The following is a 26,534-nucleotide window of genomic DNA, read 5'->3' as shown; positions in this document are numbered from 1 at the left end:
CCTATTCTCATGGCATAATTCTAAGCCCAAACATGAGCAGACCTCAGTATTACATTTTCTTTGCATTCATATTTCTTTTTAGCTCAGTGGTTTGCAAACTTTTTCTTGGTCCCAGGACTCCTTTGTACTCTTAAATTATGAGGACCCCAAACAGCTTTTGTGTGTGGGGTATACCTATTAATAACTATCATATTAATAATTATAATAATTTTAAATATTAGTTCATTAAAATAACAAGAACAAACCCAATACATGTTAACATTTTTTTTTGAAAAATCACTATATTTTTGAAAACAAACTAGTGGAAAGCGGTACTGTTTTATAGTTTTGTGAATCTTTTTAATGTCTGACTTAATATGATAGGTGGCATCTCCTATCTGCTTTTGCATTTACCTACTGTGATATGCTATTTTGGTTAAAGTGTATAAAGAAAAATCTGCCTCACATAGGTAAGTATTTGGAAAAAGGAAGACTTTGTGGACTTCATGAAATCAGCTCCAGCATCTGTCCAAGGTCCTTGAACCAGACTTTGAGAACTGCTGCCTTAGTTCATTGAAGAAGAAACTTCAGGGATTAAAATACGAAAAAAAAAAAAATGGGTACACAGGTTCTCTGTTTCCCTTCAGCCTTTGCTCCCTTGTATATGCTCAAAGACTGATGAGATACAAGACGTGCTGAAGGAGCATAGCATGGGAGTCACCATTTTGGTGTTTTCATTCCCCTCTGGCTAGAGCTAAAATGAGTTCTGAAAATTGGAGGTGAGGTGGATTGGACCGGGGAAATCCCTGCTTCTTTTGCTGGGTGCCTTTTGTTTGTATATTTGGTACATGTACTTTAACCCTGAATTTCTACAATGTTAATTAAATATCACTTATACTAAAAATTAAAAGATATACCCTTAAGGATCTCACCTGTACTTTGCGCACGAAGGATGGAGTCACTCTTTTCTCAAAGTCATCTATAGGTGTGTATGAATTAAGGATCTTTATGATCTGCAAATAGTACATAAGATGGTTGTTATACCACGAGAAAGGACAACTCTGTCCCATGAAATAATGGTTCTGGTGGTAGGGGAACAGTCAGGAACCCCAGGTGGCCTTTTTAAACTGTAATTTGGTTCTAAGAACTATATGTTGTTTTTCTCTAAGAAAAGAGAAAACAAGCTGAGAAGAGCACAGAAGTGAGCAAAGACATCATAGAATTAGATGACAGTAAGAGAATTCCCCATTTCTAGCCTTTTCCCCCATTCCCTCTACCCCAAACATACACATTCCCCTGAGGGAATGTGTAACATGCACTTTTCTGTTTTTAAGGTCTAGAGTTAGTATTTAATAAATGCTTGTTAGGTAAGGGGGTGGGCCATGGGAGATACGTATGCTCCCCAAAGAACACACAGAGATGCCTATGCGCCCCACGGCTGGCTAAGCCAGGAGAGGTGATGCCAACTACATGAACTATTGGCGAGGTTTGGAAGACACTCAGCAAGTCTGGTCACCTGCACAGCAGACAGGGAGGTGCAGCGCTCATAGATCTCCTTGGCATCACTGTCTGTGGTCTTCTTGACCTGAAGCAACCAGGCTGCCTGAGAGAGAGGTTCCAGAGTTTCCTTGGCCAAGCTGTTCTGCAAGTTCTTATCTTTAAGCCATTCTTCTAAGTAGCTGATGTTGCACCTGGAGTAAAAGCCAGAGGATCAGAGAGCAGTGGGCCATCCCTGTAGAACACTTCAGGAGAGGTTGCCGAATCCCCTATAGGTCCCATCATGGTACTGGAGTTCACTGAGAGATTTAGGACCACAGTCAAGCAGTTTCTTCATTTATAACAAGACAGGGTTGGACCAGATGATCAGCTCTCATAATTGATGGTTCTAAGGATCATGATGGTCTACGGTGAGGGGTCATAACAGCAATAAACTTCAGTGAAAACCAGAGCAAAGAACAGCAGCTACCATTATTTATAAAGTAATCTATTGAAGTACCCTTAATAATAGATTTGAAAATATATTAAAGGAAAAACATAATGATATTTGAAGAGAAGGCTTATTTTGGTATAAAAATTGTTTGATTTCTTCAATTGGCATAAAGTTTTTAATTGGTAGAAAGATTTCTTTTAGTCCACTGAAGTTTTGATTCTAGTTTTTGTTACTGATTATCATAGGATTATGAGTTAAAGAGACATGGGTTTTAGTCCCACCAATCTATGGAGTGAGGCTGGAAAGTTACTCAACCTCTCTGGGTAAATCAGAGTGTTGGGAACACTTGTACATGGCCAGTGGGAATGGAAGAGGTATAGTAGCTAAGGAAAATATTGGGTAGTTCCTCAAAATTTTGAACACAGAACTAGCATTTGACCCAGCAATTCACTTCTAGATACTTAACTAACAAGAACTGAAAACATGTCCACACATAAAAATCATGAACACAAATGTTTATAGCAGTATTCATTAGAGCCAAAAAACAAAAAGCCAAATGTCCACCAGCTGAAGGAACTGTGGTATAGTCATGCAATGGGATCTTAGTCAGCAATAAAATGGAATGAGGTACTGACACATGCCACCACATGGATACACTATGAAAACATTATGCTAAGTGAAAGAAGTCAGTCACAAAAGACAACATATTTTATGATTCCATTTATTTGAAAAATGGAGTAGGCAAATCTATAGAGAAAGAAAACATACTTTTTGCTGTTTAGGCTATAAGGTACTCCCCAGTGGGATGTGGGTAGGGGATAAGAGTGGCTGCTACTGGGTGTAAGGTTTCTTTTCTTTTTTTTTTAAAGGCCACACCCGCAGCATATGGAGGTTCCCAGGTTAGCGGTTGAATAGGAGCTGTAGCCACCAGCCTAGGCCACAGCAACGCCAGACCAAGCCATGTCTGTGACCTACACCACAGTTCATGACAATGCCAGATCCTTAACCCACTGAGTGAGGCCAGAGATCGAACCTGAGTCCTCATGGATGCTAGTCAGATTCATTTCCACTGAGCCACAACGGGAACTACGGTTTCTTTTCGGAGTAATGAAAATGTTCTAAGATAACATCATGGTGATGGCTGCATAACTCTGTCAATACACCAAACTCCACTGAACTATATACTTCAAACAAGTGAACTGTATGGCATATAAATTACATATCAATGAAACCGTTTTTAAAAACTGAATGTTGAACGAGGTGATATCTAAGGTCAATTCTAGCTCTGACCTTCCAGATTAGCAATTCCCCATGGGGGGGGGGTCCTCTCTTTGGTTATAACTTTGGGACAATAATGCCAAATTAATGTGTAATGAATGTGAAATAACATCTCTTGCACTGGTACCCCTCTTTTTTTGCATTGTCAGTTTTGTCCCACTAATTTAAATTCTTATTACAGTAGATTCCTAATGGGGCTCCCATCTCACCCCTTTTAATCTATCCTATTCAAATTCTGCCACAGTCTTTCTAAATCTGAATTTTGAGCACATTAATCCTCCCACTCAAAAATCTGTGAGTCCTGGTGCTTGGTAAGACGTAGTGAGCACTGTTTTTTCTCTCTCCCACTGAAAGAAGCTAAAAAACCTGGATGGAATGCCTAGAACAGCTATTTGAGGACTCTACAAAGCAAATAGAAGCAGATGGACTAGGGAAGATGACCAAAATTTGAAGTATTTCCAAATCAATAGTGAATTTACCAGTATCTTTCCCTATGCTTTTCATTGGCCTGAGCTCAAAGCAGCCTGAAACTCAATAGGAGGAGCCCTCTGGTTCTGGTTTGAGGTGCTGCAAAGGAGTGTCCTAATGCTCTGAGAGAGGGTGGAAGTTATCTTTTTCTTTTTTCCCCTCTTTCCTTTCTTTGTCTTTATCCTCTCACGTGCAAGCCTCAAACAATCCTATAGTAGTGGCAGCAGGGTCTGGTAGGAAGCTAAAACTCTAAAAGAGGGTAACTTTCTTCAACTGGAGGAGCTGTGGCTCAAGAAAGCAAGGTGAACTCTCCTGACTTTACTTCCCACTACTTGGCCCTGGATGGGGACATGTGCAGGAAGTATGCCACATAGAAAGTTAAAGCTCCAATATTCTGTCCAGAGGACCAAAGAAGGGATCCCCATGGGTCTGAAAAGTAGCAGAGGTATTATGGAAAGTGTCCCTTAAAGTTGTTTATGAATTCCTAGGCACACCTGTGAATCCATGCATGGATCTGACCTTCAACAGCATGCATAAATTTTGAAGAGTAAACTATGGGACTGAGCACCACTAAAGTTTCAGACTGGCCAAGTTTCAGATACAAGACAGGATGAAATTGCATTATAAAGGTTTTGAAAACTGAACTGACACAGGAACCACAACCCCTAGAGGATGGTCAGAACTTGCAGCCTGAACCCAAGTAGGTTGATTATCTGATAAAAATATCAACATTCTCCATAGAATTTAAAAACTCAGTGTCTCATAATATAATAATAAAAGTGTCCAGAATACAATTCAAATTTACTTGGCATATGAAAACCAAGAAGGAGTTCCCGTCACGGCTCAGCAGAAAAGAATCTGACTAGCATCCACGAGGATGCAGGTTCAGTTGCTGCCCTCATTCAATGGATTAAGGATCTGGTGTTGCCAGCTGTGATGTAGGCTGTAGATGTGGCTCGGATATGGCATTGCTGTGGCTGTGGCATAGGCCAGTGGCTACAGCTCTGATTTGATCCCCTAGCCTGGGAACTTGCATATATGGCAGATTTGGTCCTAGAAAGACAAAAAAAGAACAAGAAAAGAAAAGCAAGAAAATCTTAAGTCACACTAAACAAGACAATCAACAGACGTCAACTCTGAGATGACACAGATGTTGAAATCATCTAACAAAGATGTTAAAGAAGCTATCACAAAAATGCTCCAAAAATTAAAGACAAACTATCTTGAAATAAATGGAAAGAAAGTCTCGGAAAAGAATTAGAAGATGTTAAAAAAAAAAAAGGAAATTTTAGAACTTAAAAATACAATAACCTCACTGAATGGGCTCAGTAGCAGAATAGAGATGGCAGAGAAAAGAGCCAGTGAACTTCAAGGTAGCAATAGAGATTATCCAAACTAAAAAATAGGGAGAGAAAAAAAGAAAAAAAAAAGAGCATTGGGAGCATTAGGGGTAACAAAATAGTGAGAGGTCTAACATTTGAGTCATTAAAGTTCCAGAAGGAAAGGAAAAAGTATGATGCAGACAAAATATTTGAAGAAATGGCTGAAAATGTCCCAAATTTGGTGAGATCCACAAACCAACAGATTTAAGAAGTTCAGGGAATGCCAAAGAGGTTATACCCAGAGAAATTCACATCCAGACACATCATGATCAAATTGTGGTAAACCAAACACACACAAAAAATATGGAAGTCAATCAGAGAAGAACTATGCATTATTTGTTGGGAAATAATAATTCAAGTAACCGTGCATTTCTCATCAGAAACTGTGGAAGCCAGAAAGAGTGAAACATTTTTAAAATGATGAAAAAAAGGACTGTCAACCAAGATGTTGGTATCTTACAAAAATATACTATAGGATTAAAGGTGAAATGATGAAAGAAAGCTAAGAGAATTTATTGCCACTGAACCTGCTCTAAAAAGTCTATTAGGAGTCCTCATGTAGCTTAGCAGGTTAAGGACATGGCATTGTCACTGCAGTGGCTCGCGTCACTGCTATGGCCTGGGATCAGTCCCTGGCCTGAGAACTTCCACATATTGTGGGCATGGCCAAATCAATCAATAAGGCCTACTGAAATGGTTTCCTCAGGCAGAAGGGAAATGATACCAAAATGAGATGTAAGGGAAAATGAGACTTGAAACATTAGAAATGAGAGAATAATAGAAATGGTAAATATCTGGGTAAATATAGTAGACTATTCTTTTCATATAAGTTCTTTAAAATACGTTGGATGTTTAAAACAAAAATTATAACATTGTCTGGTAGAGTTTTTGATGTATGTAGATGTAATACACGAGATAACCACAACCTAAGCAAAGAGGAGAAAGGGGCCTTTGTGATGGTAAAGTTTCCACATTCCACTTAATGTGATAAGATCCTGATTCTAAAAAGAATGAAAAAGCTAAGTATGTATACTGTAATTCCAAGAGCAATCATTTAAAAAGATACAAAGAGATATAGTGAAAACAATAGATAAATTTTAAAAAGGTACCAAATGAGTTCCCATTGTGGCTCAGTGGTACTGAACTTGACTAGTATCCATGAGGACACAGGTTCAATCCCTGGTCTCGTTCAGTGGGTTAAGGATCTGGTACTTCTGTGAGCTGCAGTGTAGGTCACAGATGGGGCTCGGATCTGGCGTTGCTATTGCTGTGGCATGGGCTGGCAGTTGCAGCTCTGATTCAACCCCTAGTCTGTGAACTAGGCTATGCCACAGGTGTGGCCCTAAAAAGACAGATAAAATAAAATAAAAATAAATAAAAAGGTACCAAAAATGTTGAAAGAACTAAAAAGAAGACAGGAACAGAAAATGAGAGAAATAAAAATCAGAAAGGACAAATAGAAAATAACAAAATGGAGTTCCCGTCGTGGCGCAGTGGTTAACGAATCCAACTAGGAACCACGAGGTTGCGGCTTCGATCCCTGCCCTTGCTCAGTGGGTTAACGATCCGGCATTGCCGTGAGCTATGGTGTAGGTTGCAGACTCGGCTCGGATCCCGTGTTGCTGTGGCTCTGGCGTAGGCTGGCAGCTATAGCTCCGATTAGACCCCTAGCCTGGGAACCTCCATATGCCATGGGAGCAGCCCAAGAATTGGCAAAAAGACAAGAAAAAAGAAAAAAAGAAAATAACAAAATGGTAGACTTAAATCTAAGTATATCAGTAATTATATTAAAATAGTCTAAACACCCCAATTAAGAAGCGTAGATCATCAGACTGGATGAGAAAAAAACAAAAAGGACCCAAATATATGCTGTCTACAAGAAACTCACTTCAAATGTGATACAGGTAAGTTAAAAGTAAAAGTTAAAAATATGAATGAAAAAAGATATACTAAGAAAACACTGGTCCAAACAGAAAGAAGATTTTTCAGACAAAGTAGACTCTTTAAAGCAGAGAAAATTACAAGGGAAGGATAAAGAGAGACCCTACATGGTGTTAGGAGGGTCAACTCACCAAAAAGACATAGTAAGTTTTAATGTGCATGCATCTAAAAACAGAGCTTCAAAATATATAAGCAAAACCTGACAGACTGAAAGAAGAAACAGATAAATCCATAATTATAGTTGGAAATTTCCACACTCCTCTCAGTGGTCAATTTAACTGAAAGAAAATCAGCAAGGATACAGAACTGAAAAACATCATCAGTAAACTGGTTCTAACTGACATTTATAGAACATTCTACCCAACAACCGCAGAATATACATTCTTTTCAACTGTATGTGGAACATTCACACAAATAGACCATATTCTGGGTCACAAATGCAAATATCAACCCACTTAAAAATAACTGAGGTCACACAAAATTTGTTTTTTTACATGTAAAAACATTTATAAGTTTGTATTTTAAAAATAAACCTGGGAAAGTCCTCATGCAAAGCAGGGTGGGTGGTATCTCTAGTATCATAATGTATGGGATATTTTAACCTGTATGTACTTTGAAATTTTTAAAAAATTGTGGCAGAAAACACATAAAATTACCATCTTAACCACTTAAAGTGTACAGTATAGTGGCGTTAACTATATGTACCAAATTTGTACAACAGAGTCCCAGAATATTTTCACTTTGTAAAACTGAAACTCTATATCCACTGAACAAACAATAACTCCCCTTTTCTCTCTTTCCTTAGCCCCAGGCAACCACCCTTCTACCTTCTGTTTCTAAGTTTGACTGACATAGTATGTTCTTTGACTACGATGAAATTAAACTAAAAATCAATGGCAGAAGGGTAATAAGAAAATCTCTGAACACTTGGAAATTAAACAACATACTTCTAAATAATCCATAGGTCAAGAGTAAGACTCAAGGGAAATCAGAAAATATTTTCAACATAACAAAAAATGAAAATACAACATATCGAAATTTGCGGAATAGAGTTAAAGCAGTGCTTAGAGAGAAATGTATAGCATTAAATGCTGATGTTAGAAAAGAAAGGTCTGAGTCAATAATCCAAGGCTCTATTTTAGGAAACTAGAAGAAGAGAAAAATAAACACAAAGTAGGCAAAAGAAATGAAATCATGAAGACAGCAACAGAAATCAATTTAAAAAACAAGACAATGGAACTAAAAACTGCTTCTTTGAAAAGAACATAAAATTGATACAGCTCTAGCAAGACTGACCAAGGAAAAGAGAAGACATAGCTTATCCACAGAAGAGTGGAGGAGGGGGGTATTACTACAAATTCTGCAGAAATGACAATAATAAGGAAATATTCCAAAGTGCTCTACATACAGAAACTTAACTTTGATTAACTGGACAAATTCAATGAAAGCCAAAAACTACCAAATTTCACCTAAGATGAAATCTATAACCAGAAAAGTCCTACAACTATTAAAGAATTTGAGGAGTTCCCATCGTGGTGCAGCGAAAATGAATCCAACTAGGAACCATGAGGTAGAGGGTTCGATCTCTGGCCTTGCTCAGTGGGTTAAGGATCTGGTATTGCTGTGAGCTGTGGTATAGGTTGCAGACCCGGCTCGGATCTTGCATTCCTCTGTTTATGATGTAGGCCGGCAGATGTAGCTCCCATTTGACCCCTAGCCTGGGAACCTCCATATTCCATGGTTGTGGCCTTAAAAAAAAAAAAATTAGATCAGAAATAAATGAAATACAAATGAAGAAAACCAATCTCAATGTCAGGGATTAAATTGCCCTCTCCTTTGTTTTCTGCGTCACCCATCAGCAGTGCTAGTCAGAGATGGTGGTCAATACACACTGGCTGAGTATATGATAACCACCACAGAACGTTAGGATACACATTTTTTAGTTGTTAATGGAAGCGACTCTGCTGGAGCATCAAGTTAGCACTGCAGAGAGTGCTGGGAGGCGGGGCCGGCATCAGAGCTCCAGCATCTCCAAGGTTCTCAAAGTTATCTCGCACACCCTCCAGCAGTGCAGCTCTTGTGGAGGGAAGGGCAGAATGTATGGCTTCAGACTCCAAGAGCATCCCTTCTGGCCAGCCTCTCGGGGCTAGTGGTGGTTTATGGGTCTTACCTTATCTGCATCCCTTTCCTGCAGGAGCACATGTCCTTGCGCAGGAAGAGGCTGTTCAGGGTAACCGCCCCGATCAAGAAGAAGAGCTGCTTCACTGCCTGCCTCACGATTTCGGGGTCAAGGCCATTCTGGCACATGGTGCTGTAGAAGTAGCTCAGCTGCTGCAGGATGGAGGTCATTGTGTAGGCATCCGTGTCATCTATGCTGGACGACCGCTTCCGGAAGCCCGTGGGCTTCAGGCCGGAAATGCCCTGCAGACTCTCATACTCCAGCATGCCCGGCACTACATAGACAAACGGAAGCTTTTCTTGCACGCAGTGGGGACACCCAGAGAACATTTCCACTGCTCCTGTGTGTGTTTCAGGAGATGGGACATTTTCTACAGGAATTAGTGTGTATGGAGTTGTGGTACAGAAAGCTGAAGAGTGGACGGTTGGGGAGCCCCAGAGTGTAAGGAATGGAGGTGCACGGCTGTCTGCTGCAGAACAGCACCTCCTCCTCTTTCAATTTCACAGGAGAGAGCAGGTTAGCATGACAACTCATGGTCTGGAAATAGTTAAAGCCTACTATATTTAAATTTCAGGAAATTTAAGAAAGAATACAAGAATTGAGTGGAGCTGTCAGATGTAAAAAGTACTTGGCTAAGAGCCAGAATGGATTAGCCACATAAATAATTGGCAGTTCTCCAAAGTCTTTCCCTTCAGGATGAAGCCCCCCACCCCCACGCCATTACAGAAGGAAAACTGTGACCCATGTACTTTACATATGTAATCATATGTAAGCAATCACAGAATTAAAAAGTGGACATTTTTACCACTAAAGCTTGTTTTAAAATTATGTTCTTTGTAATCACACATTCCAGTACATCAGATTTATTAAGTATCAATGTTAATAAATATTTCTTGGTCATCAATTCTTTTCTTACCTATTATTGGTTGAATGTTATTTTCCATTACAATAATGAACTGATGATATATTCGTATAGCCACATCACTAAGAATCTGTCTGTATTCTGAAAGGTCAAAATTGTTCAAGCAGTTTTTATTCTGATGTGGACTATTATGCTTCATGAATTCCTGAAAGTTGAACATATAAATATTAGAATAAAATTAATATATTAAAGATATCATAATCAGCTACTACTATAACTGCTATACTTTGAAATTTGATGTCTGGTTTGTATTAAATGAGTTCTGAATGTTGGGGTAGTGTTTATTTTCTACAACTAACTACAGTTAACCCTTGAATGACCCAGGTTTGAACTGCATGGATCCACTTTTTTTTTTTTTTTGGCTGCACCCTCAGCATATGGAAGTTCCTATGCCAGAATTTGAACCTGTGCCACAGCAGCGACCTGAGCCATATCAGTGACAAAACGAGATCCTTAACCTGCTAGGCTACCAAGGAATTCCTGCATGGATTCACTTACATGTGGATTTTTTTTCACAATACATACTACAGTATAACAAATCTATAATTGGTTGAAGCTGAGAGTGTGGATCTGTGGATATGGAGAACTGAAAGTAAAGTCATACATTGAGGGCAGTTGCCCCTAACCTCCTCATTGTTCAAGGGTCAACTGAATATTACTATGCTGTTTACTTTTACATTGGAAATCTATTCTCATGGAGTCTCACAGAAAAAACTGCAAAGCACCCAAGAAAACAAACTGGTCTAAGAAGTCAGTAGATGCGGAGTTCCTGTTGTAGCTCAGCAGTAATGAACCCGACTAGTATCCATGAGGACTCAGGTTCTATCCATGTCACTCAGTGGGATAAGGATCTGGTGTTGCTGTGAGCTGTGCTGTGGGTTGCAGATGCAGCTCAGATCCCAGGTTGCTATGGCTGTGCTGTCGGCTGGCAGGTACAGCTCTGATTCCACCCCTAGCCTAGGAACTTCCATATGCTGCAGGTGCAGCCCTAAAAAAAAAAAAAAGTCAGTAGATGCAATAAATGAGATTTATAAATTTATAATTACAGAGTATAGACCAGTCTGAAATATTTTTATTTTATTTTTTATTTTTTTCTTTTTTTCTTGCTATTTCTTGGGGCGCTCCCGTGGGATATGGAGATTCCCAGGCTAGGGGTTGAATCGGAGCTGTAGCCACCGGCCTAGGCCAGAGCCACAGCAACGCTGGATCCGAGCCACATCTGCAACCTACACCACAGCTCATGGCAACACCGGATCGTTAACCCACTGAGCAAGGGCAGGGACCGAACCCGCAACCTCATGGTTCCTAGTCGGATTCGTTAACCATTGCGCCATGACAGGAACTCCTGAAATATTTTTAAATGTGTGCTATGGACTGAATATTTGTGTCCTCCACTCCCCTGCAAGTGTGTCTGTTGAATCCTTACCCTCCAGTTTGGCTATAATTTGGGGATGGGGCCTCCAAGGAAGTAATTAAAGTTAAGCAGGGTCATAGAGTAGGGTCCTGATCTGATAGGATTAGTGTCCTTATAAAAGGAGACACTAGGGAGCTCAATCTCTTTCTTTCTACCCCATGCACTGAGGAAAGGCCATATGAGGGCCGCAGTGAGAAGGTGGCCGAAAGCCAAGAAATGAGCTCTCACCAGGGACACAACCATGGTGGTATCTTGAACTTCTGTTGTTTAGGCCACCCAGTCTGTGCTATTTTGTTACAGCATCCCAAGCAGATACAATAGGTTGAACGTGTTTGAAGAGAGAAAAAAGAAAACTGATAAGTTCCAGGAGAATGGAGACAGACCCCCCCCCCAAAAAAAAATGTGGCTGTTCACCTTGGAGACCTTGGGACATGGGTAGGGCCCAGCACAAGATCTACACCCTCTCCCAGAATGTGGAGGCTCCAGTTGGGCAGAAGAAACAATGGCCTGCAGAAAATAACTGCCCACATAGATAAACCACCTATAAGGATTAACTGCCTTCAGTCAAGGGAACGACCCCCATCCCTTCCTTTACCTTCCCCTCCTCCTTCTTCATTGTTCCTGCCACAAGTTCCTGCCATGAACTCCAGACACAGATTCCCACCACAGATCTTTTATAAGCCTGGCACCTCCTCACAGTCAGAGCTGGTGCCATCTTGAGCTCAGCCCATCCCCCTCTGATGCCTTAATAAATCTCTCTTGCTTTATCAACTTGGCCTTGTGTGTTCCTCTACTGGCCAACCTAACAACAACATTATGACATTATAATAGGAGGCAGAGGTGAAACAAGAACTGTTCAGTTTTAGAAATTAAAATATAATGATTGAAAAAAACACATAGAGACAAAGGCCAAAGGGGGCAAAGCAAAGATAAAAGAAATAAATGGTGTTGAATAGTATTCTGTTCCATCAATGCCCCACAAATGCCAGTTTGTCTTCAATGGATTGGCCTGTGCCCCCACTTCGGTATTTCTTCTAATGAGAGGTTGGATTTTCTTTACTTACTTCTCTTTTTGTTCTATGAGCTGGAGCAGGATTACTTTCGTATTTTATTTTACTTTCTCTCCATTAGGACAATTGGCTACCCATGTGGAAGGAGATATAGGATCCTTACTTTACACGTCCATTGGGGATAGGTAAATAATCACACCAATTTTGAATAAAAGCATAACTGTTAACTCTAGATTTGAATAATAAGTTTAGGTGAAAGAGAATAATTTCCTGAACTCAGGGCAGGGAAGAATTTGAGTAAGACACTAAACCACAGATGGTAAAAGGACAGAACTGATAGATTTTAGTACATCAAAATGCAAAAATTGTGTATGACGAAGGACTCCATGAAGAGAAATAGAAGCCACAATCTATCCATAACATGTAAAGATATCCTACAAATCAATGAGAAAAATAATCATCCCTGAGAAAAATGAAGACTAGATACTGAATACACAATTTAAAAGGCAACCCAGATGAATAGTAATCAAATGAAATGATGCTTGACCTCACTAGTGGCCAACTAAATGAAATTTAAGTCAACAAAGTATTGTTTTATGTCCATGAGATTGATAATAACAAAATGTCTGTCAATACCTAGTGTTGGTAAGGGTCTGAGACACAAGCCTTTGTATACTATTGGTGAGAATATTAAATGGTATAAGCATTTTAGGGATCAGTGAAAACCATAAAAACCATTTGCTATTTTAGGCCAGTGAAATTTTCCTCTGTGAGTACTTGAAGGCAGAGAACTTCTTTATAACATCAGTCTCTTGAAAGCAGAGTCAGGATGGCAAAGGATTTACAGATTATGGAGGAACAATCAGAATCTTGCAGGGAGAATATCTATGAAGAAACAGGCATGTTGAACTAAAGGCTGTATTTGAGAGTCCTAATATTAAAAACTTTAGAATTCTACAACCAGAAGAAAACTTAAATGGTTGTTGAATCTGGAGTTCCCATCATGGCTCAGTGGAAACGAATCCAACTAGGAACCATAAGGAAGCAGGTTTGATTCCTGCCCTCGCTAAGCAGCTTAAGGATCCAGCGTTGCCATGAGCTGTATAGTTTACAGATGCAGCTCGGATCTGGAATTGCTGTGCTGTGGTGTAGGCCAGTGGCTACAGCTCCGATTTCACCCCCTAGCCTGGGAACTTCCATATGCTTAGGGTGTGGCCCTAAAAAGACCAAAAAAAAAAATGTATTTTAAATCAAGGAAACTGAGGCCTAGTACCATGCCCAATGGTTAAGCATCCTCCCACCCTCCTCCCTTCTTTCCTTCTGCTCTTTCTTTTTTGCTGTTATTATCATTATCTTTATTGTTATACTCTTGGGTATGTTACAGAAGACCTCTGCTTTCCAGATTTCTCTTCTCTCAAATGGGCTGACAGCACCATCCATACTCCAGGATGATTTAAAGTCAAATAAAACAGGTGGCACAGTTTCTAAGGCATTAGCCTGCTGTGACTCTCCTTTACCTGGCAAAATGATAAAGCTGTTTATTTTCCTTCGTCTCCCACCCCCTAAAAAGTCAAATAAAATAGTTCTAAAATAATTTCAGAATTTAAGTGTCTTTCTAGAAGTCTTTTGCCTGTGATTTCTATCTAGCCAACTATATGGATGTGGCCTCCTGGGTGGGGAGGAAGCCTGAGGGCCAGTTGAAGCAGAGGCTGTCCTTCGAACTGGGCAGCTCCATTCTTAACCCCTATGATGAGAGTGGCAGTCAGCACAAAGCAGGGAAGCATCCCTACCTCTTCTCCACTGTACTGTTTCAGGCAATTGAGGAAATGACAGGTATTGGAAAGCCAAAAGGACAGCAGCTCAAAGTCTTCTAAATGTTCCTTTAAAAAAAAAAAAAGAAAAAGAAAAAGAAAAGATAAAGTTGGATTTGGTACTTACTGATGACTCTGAACCAAGAACATACATATTTTACCTATTTGGTTAGCTAGTAGCTTTTGGTCAAAATGAATACCTCTTTCATTCACTAGAGCCTTTATTGAATTTATACTGTCTGTATGTGTGTGTGTGTGTGCATATATATATACATATATATAAGCTCTTATGTTTATTTAGAAGCTTACAGTTTGCAAAGTATTTCTGTACAGGTTATGTCACTTGCTCCGATGCTTGAAACAGGCACTGCAGGAATGCCTGAGAAATGTCTTGGTCCTGCCAAGACATTCTGACAGAAGTTCACATTCTGACTGGAAAGACAGACATGACATATACATAGGACACAGTTAAATACTGCCTCCATGACTGGGAACCAGGGCACCTCAGAAAACCTCAGCAGAGAAGCAGGAAGAAACAGAGGCTATCCTTAGAGCTTCCTTCTTGAAGGAAAGGGGTAGACAGACAAGAGCTCAGGATCAAGGATTCTGTTACCCAAAACACCTTCACGTAGGTGGGAAGGAGGAAAAGGAACGAGCAAAGGAAGCAAGGGTACAGTGACCAGAGAGGGAAGAGGAAAACTAGGAAAATTCTGGGATTTGAAAAACAAGGTCAGAGGGTTTCAAAGAAATGGTGCTACTGCTTCAATCCACTTAAAGAGAATAAAACTTAAAAAAATACCATTGGATTTACCAAGAGGAATTACTGGTGAGCCTTCTGTGGAGCGATAGGGATAGAAGCCAGATTGTAAGGAGTGAAAAATAATTGGTGGAGATGATAATTTTAAGCATATTGGCAGCCAGGGCGGGTAGGGCAAAAAGGTAGAGTGGCCAAGGTGGTATGTGGGCCAAGTGAGGGTTATTTTAATGTGGAGGGAGGCGGGCAGGGAGCCACTGAAGAAGTTGAGATGGAAGATGATAGCAAGAAAAGATTTATGTTCTTATGCCATGTATCATTGATTCAGCAGCAAGATGGTACAAATACTGTGCATCTATAACCTGGAAAACAATACAAGTGTATCATGAGAAAATCCAATTTATGAAAATATGGACAGGGAAAACATCAATTTATGGAAGTCTGTCCTAAGAACATGCTGGTAGCTCTTGTGAAGACAGTGCCTGTAAAGCAGTCAGCATCAAATCAATGCTAATTTTCTATTCCTAACTCCTAATGAATAATGAATTCTTGGCATAAAAATTTGGGGGAGGTGAGGGGGAAAGAATTACCCATACCCTGACTTATCATGAACTCACTGTTTTTGTTTTTCCCTTTTCCTAGAATATTTAAAATATAATTAATTCATGACTCTTTTTGCACAAATTATTTTACTAAAAGTGAAATAGGACTTCCCCAACTAAAAAATTCAAATATGTATCAAAATAGAAAATAATGCTTCTCATTTGGAAGGGGAATGAAAAATAATGGATCTGCATTTTACTGCTCCCTTACAGCTTATTTTCATTTCTGGGCTAGGAATTAAAGTGCATACTATGGTTTTATAAGGAGAATTATAGAAGTGTCAAGAGAAAAGATGAATAATTTTCAGTCCTTCCCATTCTTTCACATTCACACTTGTTGCTAGATAGACACATACTCCTTGCAGCCAGAAATCTCATACCCTAAGGGGACAGAAGTGATGGGGTAGTGGCTACCAGGCTGTAATCTTGCAAGTAAGGATTTGAGGTACATTGGAAGATCCCTATCCTTTGGGCTCTCTGGCCTAAATTGTCTTTTCCTAACAGCTTGGCTTCTTTCACAGATTGGGGCTCAGATGGGTTTGAGGAATCACATGGTTGACCAAAGACTGGAAATGAAGGGTCGGAAAAACATGGGCGTGTGGGCATTTCTGCAAGTAGTCCTAAAGTAGCCATAATACCAAGGGCAACATCAAAAGTAGTTCCTACCTTAACCACCTGCTTGATGCCATTAATTGCACTGTTCATGAGAGATTTGAGCATGTTGGCATCATTTAGAGAGTCTGCATAGCGAACACACATGAACAGGATATGAGCCGGCAGCCCGGGGATCATGTTCACCACCACACCGCGGGGCTTCAGGTCTGGAGCAGAGAGAGTCAGTGAGAATTACAGCTGATGGTCAGCTCTCCCATTAAGCAATCTGTGATGATGGGGCAGGGGTTGTCTGCTTTTCTATACTTGATGCAGTGTCTGAATGCACGGGGATATCTTTTCTCTTTGAGGAATTCAGTCTGGCTCTTTTCTCGGCAAAAAATATACATACAGGGGCCACCTTTTCCTCTTACTTCTCATTTGCAAAATACTTTCTCTTTTTGTAAGATTGAATAAAACACAGAATTTGTACTTCTCCCAGGTGTGAAGATCCTGGATTTCAGATCTCTAAGGTAAGAGAGGGTGTTCCATGCAGTCCCACGTCACCTCTCTGATGAGGATGGAATACGATCTCAGTGACCACATGCACCTGCCTTGGAATAGTACACAGCAGTCCTGCAGAGAAGGACCAGCTGGCCTTGAGGAGAAGAGAATGGCTGGGAGACAAGAGTAGGGATGAAGGGAAGAGAGAAACTTTATAGAACAAGCAAAGATAAGCAAACAAGGACCTCCCCATGTCTGCATTAAGACAGGTGAACAAAGAGGCCCCACAGTACCAGTGAGGGTGGAAAGGCAAGGGTGGGGGTGCTTGTGTGCTCTGAGGGGGTCACTCAGGGGAAGAGGAATAAGGCTACACATGGGCTCTCTGCTCTGACGTATTGGAATCAGCTGATAGGGAGGCAGCTTTTCTCCTTCTTCCTGGAAAATCTTGAGCTTTTCATGGTGAAGACAGTCTAGAGAGATTGTTTTGAAGTCTACCAACCCTAGGGCATGCACACTAGGAGATTCCTGTAACTGAGCAAGGGAGCCACAATTACTCCTCCCATGGCTCCTGTGCCAAGACACAAAGAGAAGATGTGTCTTCTACCCTCGCCATGTGATTAGTCTTGGGAAGAGGTTAGGGCAGTGCTTCTCAACTGAAGGCAAGGTACCCCCAGAGGGCATTTGGCAATGTCTGGAGGCCTTTCTTTCTTTCTTTCTTTCTTTTTTTTTTTTTTTGCTTTTTAGGGCTGTGCCTGTGGAAGTTCCCAGGCTAGGGACAGAACCAGAGCTGCAGCTGCTGGCCTACACCACAGCCACAGCAACTCGGAATCTGAGCCACATCAGCAACCTACACCAGAGCTCAAGGCAACATCAGATCCTTAACCCACTGAGCATGGCCAGGGACTGAACCCACATCCTCATGGATACTAGTTGGGTTTGTAACCTGCTGAGCCGCAAGGGGAACTTCCTGGAGGCATTTTTTTATTGTCATGACTAACAATTGCTACTGGCTTCTAGAGAACAGAAGCCAATGATGCAGCACACTATCCTATAGTGCAGAGCTCCCAAACAAAGAATTATCTGGTCAACAGTGCTGAGGCTGAGAAGCTCTGCCCAAGCAGTGGAGGAAGAAGAGGGACAACCCCACCCAGGACTGTGGCAATGACTGATACCCAAGTTCTCAAAGATAAAGCAAAAATTCAGAGTTCTGGGTTTCAGTACCAATAATGAGGTTTTGGATGAGCTTGGCTTCATCTTCTCTTTTGTATTCCAGCATTCCTAGGTATTCCTTGGGTCCTGATGACAAGCGCACATCATTGGCTGTAGACAGAGGCAAACAATTAGCTAAACACAACTTGCATAGACTTTATCATGAGACTACTCTGTCTTGCCACCCCATTCTGGCTGGTTTGCATATGAACTCCTGTGGCTTTCTGATAAATGAAAATTTTATTGAACCCTGAAAAATTTGTTCTGGTAGTGATTCTTATCTGTGAGTATAGCAATGAGTATAGCTGCTGCTAACAAGGCTGAGTTACCCTTGACAGAATCCTCATGAGCACCTGGTATCTACAGAGCATTGGGGATAAGAAAGCAATCTAAGATGTTGCTCTTGCCTTCAGGATGCTGATGCTTGCCTTCAGGATGCTGATGCTGCAGAAATGAGGTTCATGAAACATCTGGTGTGAAATGCACCAAACTGCATGATCCCAAGGGGGCTGGACTTGGTTCCCAAGTGCTATAACAAGGTGCCATAAATTCAGTGGCATAGAACACAATTTTTTTTTAAACTTACATCTTGGGAAGTCATAAGAGTGATATAGATCTCACAGCACTAAAAATATCAAAGTATCAGTAGAGCTGTCTTTCTTTTGGAGGCTCACGGGGAGAACTAATTTCTTGCCTCTAGCTTTTAGCAGCTGCCCACATCTCTTGGCTTGTGGCCATTAGCTCTGACCTCTGCTTCTATCACCACACCTTTCTCTCTGCTTCCACTTTCACACCACCTTGTCTCATTCTGTCATTCCTGGCTCTTTCTTATAAGAGCTCTTGTCATTACATTGGATCTACCTGGATAATCCAGGATACTCTCCCCATCTCAAGAGCCTTCACTTAAACCCATCTGCAACCCCTTTGGCCACATAAGGTAACATATTCACAGATTCTGGGGGTTGGGATGTGGATATCTTTGGGTGGGCCACAGCCTGCCCTCTAGTCACCAGAGATTCATGTCCGTACCGCAAGGAGGAGATGTGATAACAGAAGCATAGGTTAGAGAGGCAAAGATATTGAAGATGCTATGCTGCTGAATTTGAAAATGGTGGAAGATGTCCACAAGTCATCTCGTGGATTAGTGGATAGCCCCTAGAAGTTGGAAAAGGCAAGGGAATAGAACTCCCCCCCCCCCGCCAAAGCCTCCAGAAGCCCTGCTGACATGTTGATTTTAATCCAGTGAAAACCATTCTGAACTTCTGACCTCCAGAACTGTAAGATATACTAAGTCACTAATTTTATGGTGATCTGTTAGGCAGCCATAGGAAATTAACATAAGGGACATAAGAATTTTTGAAGGGGTAGGTTGGTACTGTTGAGGAAATGGTTTCTGAAGGAAGAAGCACTTCAGTTGGGCCAAGAAAACTGAAGGGTGAAAAAGAAGATACTGCAGGTAAAGAGTTAACAGAACTCTCTTCTATAGCATCAGAGTTTGTTCTGTTGATTTACTAGCTCTGTTTCCTTGGAGACTGATAAAGGCAGAATGTTAGCTGTTTTACTAAGCAACCTGTTTATGATAAGAATGACCTCTGACTGGCAAACTGCATCTGGACCAGGAAGAACAATAAATGAAGCAGAAACACCTGATAAGAATATCATACTTTGGGTATTCCTAAGTGTGGCGACTTGTATCTGATCATGTTCTTTGGGAGCTAGTGCCACCTACTGAGTGTCCAGGAGGCACTGGCTGCCTGACAAGAGCCTCGTGAATGAGCCTGGAAACAGGCATTCCAGCCCCAGGGAAGCTTTCAGATAACTGCATCTCTGTGATGAATGATTTGACTGCAACTCCAGCAGAACCACCCAGCTAAGCCACTTCTGGATTCCTGACCTTCAGAAACTGTGTTGTTAAGTATGTGTGTTTTAAGTTGCTAAATTTGTGGGCAGTTTGTTATATGACAATAGGTGACTAATACAGGAAGGGAAGCTGATGTGTTCCCCTTTAGACACATTAGGTTGGAGGTAATGATAGAAAGGTGAAGGAGTAGTCTTCGGGGCAAAAGGGGACTGGGAGTCAGGAAAAGTGAGGATGGCAGGTGGATTTTAGAAGTCCTTATGTAGAGATGGCAGTTCATTCATCCATTCCAACATTGAGGACATCATGGGGCAAGTGGAAGGAAAGACATGGTCTATGCCTTCATGACTGACCTTAATCATTAATTATTGAAGGGGAAATATCCTTGTTTTGGTTTTGGACATTTTAAATGTGAGGTCAGATTTGAATAAATAACAAGAAAGGAACTCTTCAAAGAAATGAACATAGAAAAAGCAAGAGAGTTGAAAATAGAGACTTAGTGATAAAGGTTGGGAGGAAGAAACACTATTGAACAAAAGAGTAAAGAGAATTAGAAGGCAGAAGTCATTGAAGTCCAATGATACAGAAGCAGGCAAAGGAAAGGAAGGTGCATGGTCTTTTTCCCAGGAGCTCCTGATGATGCTCAGTGTAAAGTTCAGTCTGTCTTCAAGACTACTGTCTGGTCTCTTAGTTGCCTACTTATTTTTTCCAAGAGAAACTGGGATATTGACCCACATACTGAGAGAGGAAGTAAATTTTAAAGCAATTAAACTTGAAACTTTTTCACAGTATCATTTTTGCAAGGAGAGAACTAATAGAGAAAGGGTTAAAAATATTCATTACCAGAACATATCTGATATTATCTGAAAAGCAGTGATTATCACCCTGTCTTAAAAGGTCTTTCCATTAGCCCATCACTAAGCCCCAAACCTGCCAGTTGAGACTCATTCCTTTGGTTTTCAAAGAATTTAGATCACATCAGAGAATAACAATATCAATACATTTTGACTTTAGCTGAAAGTTTGAAAAAATAGAAAAGTGAATTGCTATTTTTCCTACTTTTTTCAATCGTCTTGGTTAGAGTCTTGACTTGATCTTGTAACTTTTTAATCACTCTGTCCTTCATGTCCAACTCTTCTTCAAGATCCTACAGAAATCAAAAGAAATGAGAACATTAGAAGCATCTTAATATTTTTTGCAATAGTTTTATTGAGCTATAATTCACATACCACACAGTTCACCCATTTAAATTATACAATCAATGATTTCTTAGTATAGTCAGTTGTATAATCACCACCACTATCTAATTCCAAAATATTATCATCACATCAAAAAGATACATACAACTTTTAATTAACACCCCTTTGTTACCCTATTCCCTTCCAGCCCTTGGCAACTACTAATCTACTTTTTATCTCTACATATTTTCCTATTCTGGACATTTCATATAAGTGGAATCACATAATATGTGGCCTTTTATGTCTAGCTTCTTTCACTGAACATAGTATTTTCAAGTACATCCATGCTGTAGCTTGTAACTTCATTCTTTTTGTGGCTGAATAATATCCTATGATGTGGATATACCACATTTATCTTGATCTAATTTTCCCTTAATAAGGTAATGCCCATTGTGTAAAATTTTAAAAAATGCAGGTGTGAAAATAGGTTCTCTGGATGTCAGAAGCTGGAGGCAGAGAAACTGCAAAGATTTGGGTCCTAACTTTGTCTCTCTTTTCTGATAAGGGGGTGGTCCTGCCCATGCTGATTTGGCTCAATAACCAGAAGAGTCCTGTCTATAAATATTTCTTATAAAGGGCAGAGAGTGTTTAGGTACTTCCTGAATTTAAGGGCTTTGACATAGAAAGGATTCAGGCTATTCCAACCCATCAATGCCCACCATGCAGTCAGTCCCTGAAGGCGTGGGCCCTCGTGGACTCTCGGGGCCAAGGGAAGTGGCACTATTTCTACTCAGTGGTCATCTCTCTCTGCAACAAAGACATTAGGAACTTCATCTGGCCTTACAAGTGGGGATGTGGGTACAGTTTCTTCCCTCCTATTTGAGCCTATTTTATGATACATCCAGTAATAATAATAAAAAAAGGCACCCATGAATCCAGAACCTAGAGGACATTACTGCTTACATTTTGATTTATTTCATTTTATTTCTAATACGGCACATATGTATTTTATAAAACTGGGTCATACTGCACGCAAAGTTTTAAACTGTATATTTCTCTCTCTTATATTGCAGGTACTTTCCCCCTGTCATTGGTAATATACCCAGCTGTCATTGTAATGGCTAAGTCATATGATATATAATAATTTAAATCTGCCCACTATTGCTGAAATCTTTTTTTTTTTTCTGTGACTAATAACACTTGGCTGACCACTCTGAAAAATGGTCAAAAAATACTTGTCCACATATCTGATGGCTTACTTAGGACAGAAGTTGCTTTACTCAGTCAAAGGGAATGCACCTCCAGATGTTCCTGATGATTTACCTCCAAACCATCCCTGACAAAGTTGCCACAAGTGTCTATCCCTGGAAACCACATGTGAAAGGCCTCAGGGTGTTCTCACCAGCACCATAAGATCTCTATTATTTGAGAGGGGAAAAATGCCTGGTTTTAATTTTGAATTTCTTTGATAGACAGTAAAACAATCACTTAAAGTGTTTTTTCTTTTTTTTAATAGAGATTTTCTTTGACTCAAAGGATAGCAAAGCAGGTTAAACAGTGTCCCCTCAAAATCATGTCCATTTAGAACTCCAGAATGTGACCTTAATTGTAAATAAGGTCTTTGCAGTCACAATTAAACTAAGGATTAATGTAAGATCATACTGGATCAGAAAGGGTCCTAAATCCAATGAGATATATAACAGTCAAAAAAGGACATACATATGAAGAAATAGGCAGAGAGTGGAATTGTGCTGCCACAAACCAAGGAATGCCAGGAGCTCTAAGAAGCTCTAAGAAGCAAGATAAAATTCTTTAGAGACCTTGGAGGAGTGCAGCCCTCTGGACACCCTGAATTTGGACTTCTGGCCTCCACACTGTGAGAGAACAGTGTTTGCTGTTTTAAACCACCTGGTTTGGGGTATTTCATTGCAGTAGTTCTAGAAGACTAATACTGTCTCATTTGTGCATAAAATCACCACCTAAGATGTAGAAATTATATCCTTTTGTGGCATATTCACTATTCATTTGTAACACACTGAGGCAATTGGTTCAGGAACTGTGAACAGGTAGCTATGATTGGCCCCAAGCTCAGTGCCCTGCAGAAGAAGCAGGCCTGGCCCTTTCCTTCCTGGGAGCAGCACCACACACATGGGGGAGGGGGGTTTTGAGAAGGGACACTAGGTGGGAACTCACTGCTCCCAAAGCATCAGAAACAAACTCACACATACCCCACCCACCTCAGGGATTGACAACACCCAGAGCCACATGCACTTATCTGGGACTGAAGGCTCCCACAGGACAAGAAGTGAAACACACACGACCACTCGCCCATCCTCTCCCTCACCACAGGCTCCAGCTGAGATCCCAGGGACACACCGCAGTTCATAGCAGCAGAAGGCAGGGGCAGCCTCTCACACACATTCAGTGTACTGTTGCTTATCTGGTGTAATGTGAGAAATCTATTCTCTCAGAACGTTATACCCCCTATAAGAAAAGATGGCTATCATCCAGATGCCCTGATGGGAATCTGTTAGTTCCTGTTAAGTGTTAAACTCTCTGGATTCCTCTTTTAATATATAATGATTCTTCAAAGTTAAATCCTGGCACTGCAACTATAGGATTTACTCTATCGTGTTTTTCCTGTGAGATAGGAAATAGGGGCCCTGATGATGGGGAGCAGGGCCTGTGGGCATGTCTAGGCTGACCACTGCCCTGAGGAGCACACCCTAGTCACAGTTTTGGAGGCTGTCAGGAAGGGGCCTGAGAGTGTCCACTTCCCAGGAAATCACCCTACCTACTACTTTGTTGCTTGTCCTCCTTGTGGGCTTCACACATCAGTAAACATTCAAAAGAATTTCTGAGAGCTGACAAAGTTGCCCAATCTTATTCTGACAAGGGCATTGAGAATTTGAGGAAGACCTTCACAATTTAAAAGTTAGCCATCTACTATCATGATCATTTCATAGAAGAACATTTTGACTCTGAAAACTGTAGGCAGAGCACACACCCCAGAAGCAAGCATGGGCCTTTAATGGGGTCAGCTTGCAATCCTCAATGTGCTCTGGGCCAGGGCACGCCATCGCAGACGGGTAACACCCATGGGACAGTGCTCAGGACTTTGCCCCCTCTCCTCTCTCAGTGTATGTAAATCACCAGTCTCCTCTGCAGTGGCTCTAACCTCAGAGACCACTCATCTTTGGAGATAAGGAAACAGATTGCTCTGGCAGAGGACAGAGCTGCTCAGGGATGCTTTAGGTGGTGTGTCCCTCCTTTCAGTGATACCTACACACAGGCAATCATTTATCAACAAATGAGAAACTTCTCACCCTGTTTTCCATAGTGAGACGAGATGCTTCCTGCCGGAAACTACTCTTCACTTCACTTTCAGTCTCAAATTGTTTCTTCAAGTGCTCGCTGGCCTCCTGCATTTCTTGAATCTTATCCATCAGCTTCTCTCTCTCTTTGGTATGTATTTCATTTTGGGCTTCTATGGTCCTGAGAAAAGGATTGAGGAAATGTCAGTATCAGTTTGACCATCATGGAGAAGTCAAGCATCATTAAAGCAAGCGCTGATATTTCCAAAGATGGAAAAATACTTTAGCCAATTTATGTGTGAAGCAAATAGTAGCTGAATAGGGGAGTGCTTGAAGTGTGGGGACAAGACCAGTGTTAGCTGGGACATAAACCTATCCATGGCTGCTCCAGTCTCCTTAGCCTGATGAGATGTTCTTGTCTCCACCTGCCTACACCCCTTGACTTCTCTCACAGGACATCCCTACCCATTCACACCCTTATGACCAAAAGCCCAGTGATCATCTCCTCTGGGAATCAGATACTCAAAAAGTCAGGGATCATACAAAAAAAGGAGACCCATCCAAAAAGTTTCCAAATGGTGCCCATCACTTTCCTACTGTTTTGGGCCCTCCTTTATCCCAATTCTACCAATGAAGTCACATGACAAAAAATGTTCTCTGGGAAATGGAATGTCCATTTATTGTTCTTCAAAATTAAGTACCTCGAGGATTTTTCAATTGGAATGGAACACTGATAAGTTTGACTTCTATTCCTCTGATGATTTAAATAATAAATGGGTGGAGTTCCCGTCGTGGCTCAATGGTTAACGAATCTGACTAGGAACCATGAGGTTGCGGGTTCGATCCCTGCCCTTGCTCAGTGGGTTAAGGATCCGACGTTGCTGTGAGCTGTGGTATAGGTTGCAGACACGGCTCAGATCCCGCGTTGCTGTGGCTCTGGCATAGGCCGGTGGCTACAGCTCTGATTCAACCCCTAGCCTGGGAACCTCCATATGCCGCAGGAGCGGCCCAAGAAATGGCAAAAAGACAAAAATAAATAAATAAATAGGAATCAAACTTAATGTAATTAGGATCACTTAGAAATGGTTGTGCATAAAATTCACAGTGAAGAAGTCAGGGTAACTGGCTTTCCTGAAAATTATAAAGTTTTACCAAATATTTTTAACATGCAAAAGCACAATCTAATTTATAAAAAAATATTATTTGATATGAGTGATGTTTTGTGATATGGGGAAACACTAGGATACAAAATGATACCTTATTAATGAATGTGAAATTCTAAAATTGTAATTCTAATTTGAGTTATGTATAAATAACTAAATCTATATTTTATTACAAAAGAATTGAAAGCTTCAAAAACATTTTTTTATAAAAGTATCTCAACAAGTTGGCAGAGAACATTTTCTTTATGAAGCTCCACCAGGGCCTCTACTGGTTAGGATGTAATTTGGGGCGATTGTCAATGAAGACTTTTTTTCTTTTTTTGGCTGCGCCCATGGCATGTGGAGGTTTCTGGGCCAGGGATCAAACCCAAACCACAGCAGTGATAATGCTGGGTCCCTAACCTGCTGAGCCACAGAGGAATTCCTAAAGATTCTTCTTCAACAGGGATTTTAAGCCTTACCCTAGGTGGTCTGCTGAGAGCAAAACTGTTCTCTCTCATACAATCTTATCAGTTTTTTTGAAGGATTATCAATTATTTTTTGATAATTCCTGCATATGACATAGCATCCTAAGAGAATAAAGGGGGTACATGAAAAGTAAGTCTCCACCATGTACACCAGCCATCCAGTTACTCTCCTTGCAGGCAACCAGTGTTGTCTGTTTTGTTTCTCATATATGCTCCCAGAGAAGGGTGTGTATGTATACGCAAGTATTTCTCCACATTTGAATGCTAACACCTTGCTTTTTTAACTTAGTAACTATCTTGGTATCTGGCACAGTTTCAGAAAAGAAAAGCATTATATGAGCATAGACTTGAGATACATACATGTTAACACTTACTTTCTTTGTGTTCCTTCCTCTTCTCGATTGCGATTCAATTGATTAGACAATTCTTCTAGTTTTCCTATGATGATGAAACAACTGTCACTACTTTGGGGGCCATATCACTGCATTCTGATTTGGGTTTTGTTATATTTTCATATTTTCAGTTATCAGGAATGATGTAAGCTGTATCCAGCTAGAGATTAGTTTTTTTTTTTTGTTCT

At 40.7% G+C, this 26,534-nt stretch overlaps 1 protein-coding gene across 2 annotated transcripts in view; it reads right to left on the bottom strand.

Moving 5' to 3' along the window:
• Positions 1-26,534, bottom strand: part of MYO5C (myosin VC) — a 127,622-nt gene that overhangs the window by 1,873 nt on the left and 99,215 nt on the right. For both annotated transcript variants that reach the window (XM_047766327.1, XM_047766329.1), the window contains exons 31-40: positions 26,329-26,392; positions 24,337-24,505; positions 20,892-20,979; positions 17,987-18,085; positions 16,337-16,491; positions 14,294-14,383; positions 10,074-10,224; positions 9,149-9,431; positions 1,496-1,670; positions 912-992 (exon numbers count right to left, since the gene is read on the bottom strand). In XM_047766327.1, coding sequence (XP_047622283.1) covers positions 912-992; positions 1,496-1,670; positions 9,149-9,431; positions 10,074-10,224; positions 14,294-14,383; positions 16,337-16,491; positions 17,987-18,085; positions 20,892-20,979; positions 24,337-24,505; positions 26,329-26,392 — 1,355 coding nt within the window. The remainder of the gene's footprint in view (positions 1-911; positions 993-1,495; positions 1,671-9,148; positions 9,432-10,073; positions 10,225-14,293; positions 14,384-16,336; positions 16,492-17,986; positions 18,086-20,891; positions 20,980-24,336; positions 24,506-26,328; positions 26,393-26,534) is intronic.

The sequence above is a fragment of the Phacochoerus africanus genome, chromosome 2 (assembly GCF_016906955.1).
Source record: "Phacochoerus africanus isolate WHEZ1 chromosome 2, ROS_Pafr_v1, whole genome shotgun sequence".
In the NCBI taxonomy this organism is placed as follows: domain Eukaryota; kingdom Metazoa; phylum Chordata; class Mammalia; order Artiodactyla; family Suidae; genus Phacochoerus; species Phacochoerus africanus.
The sequence above is the reverse complement of the archived record's forward strand: the minus strand, read 5'-3'. Positions and strand labels throughout refer to the sequence as shown.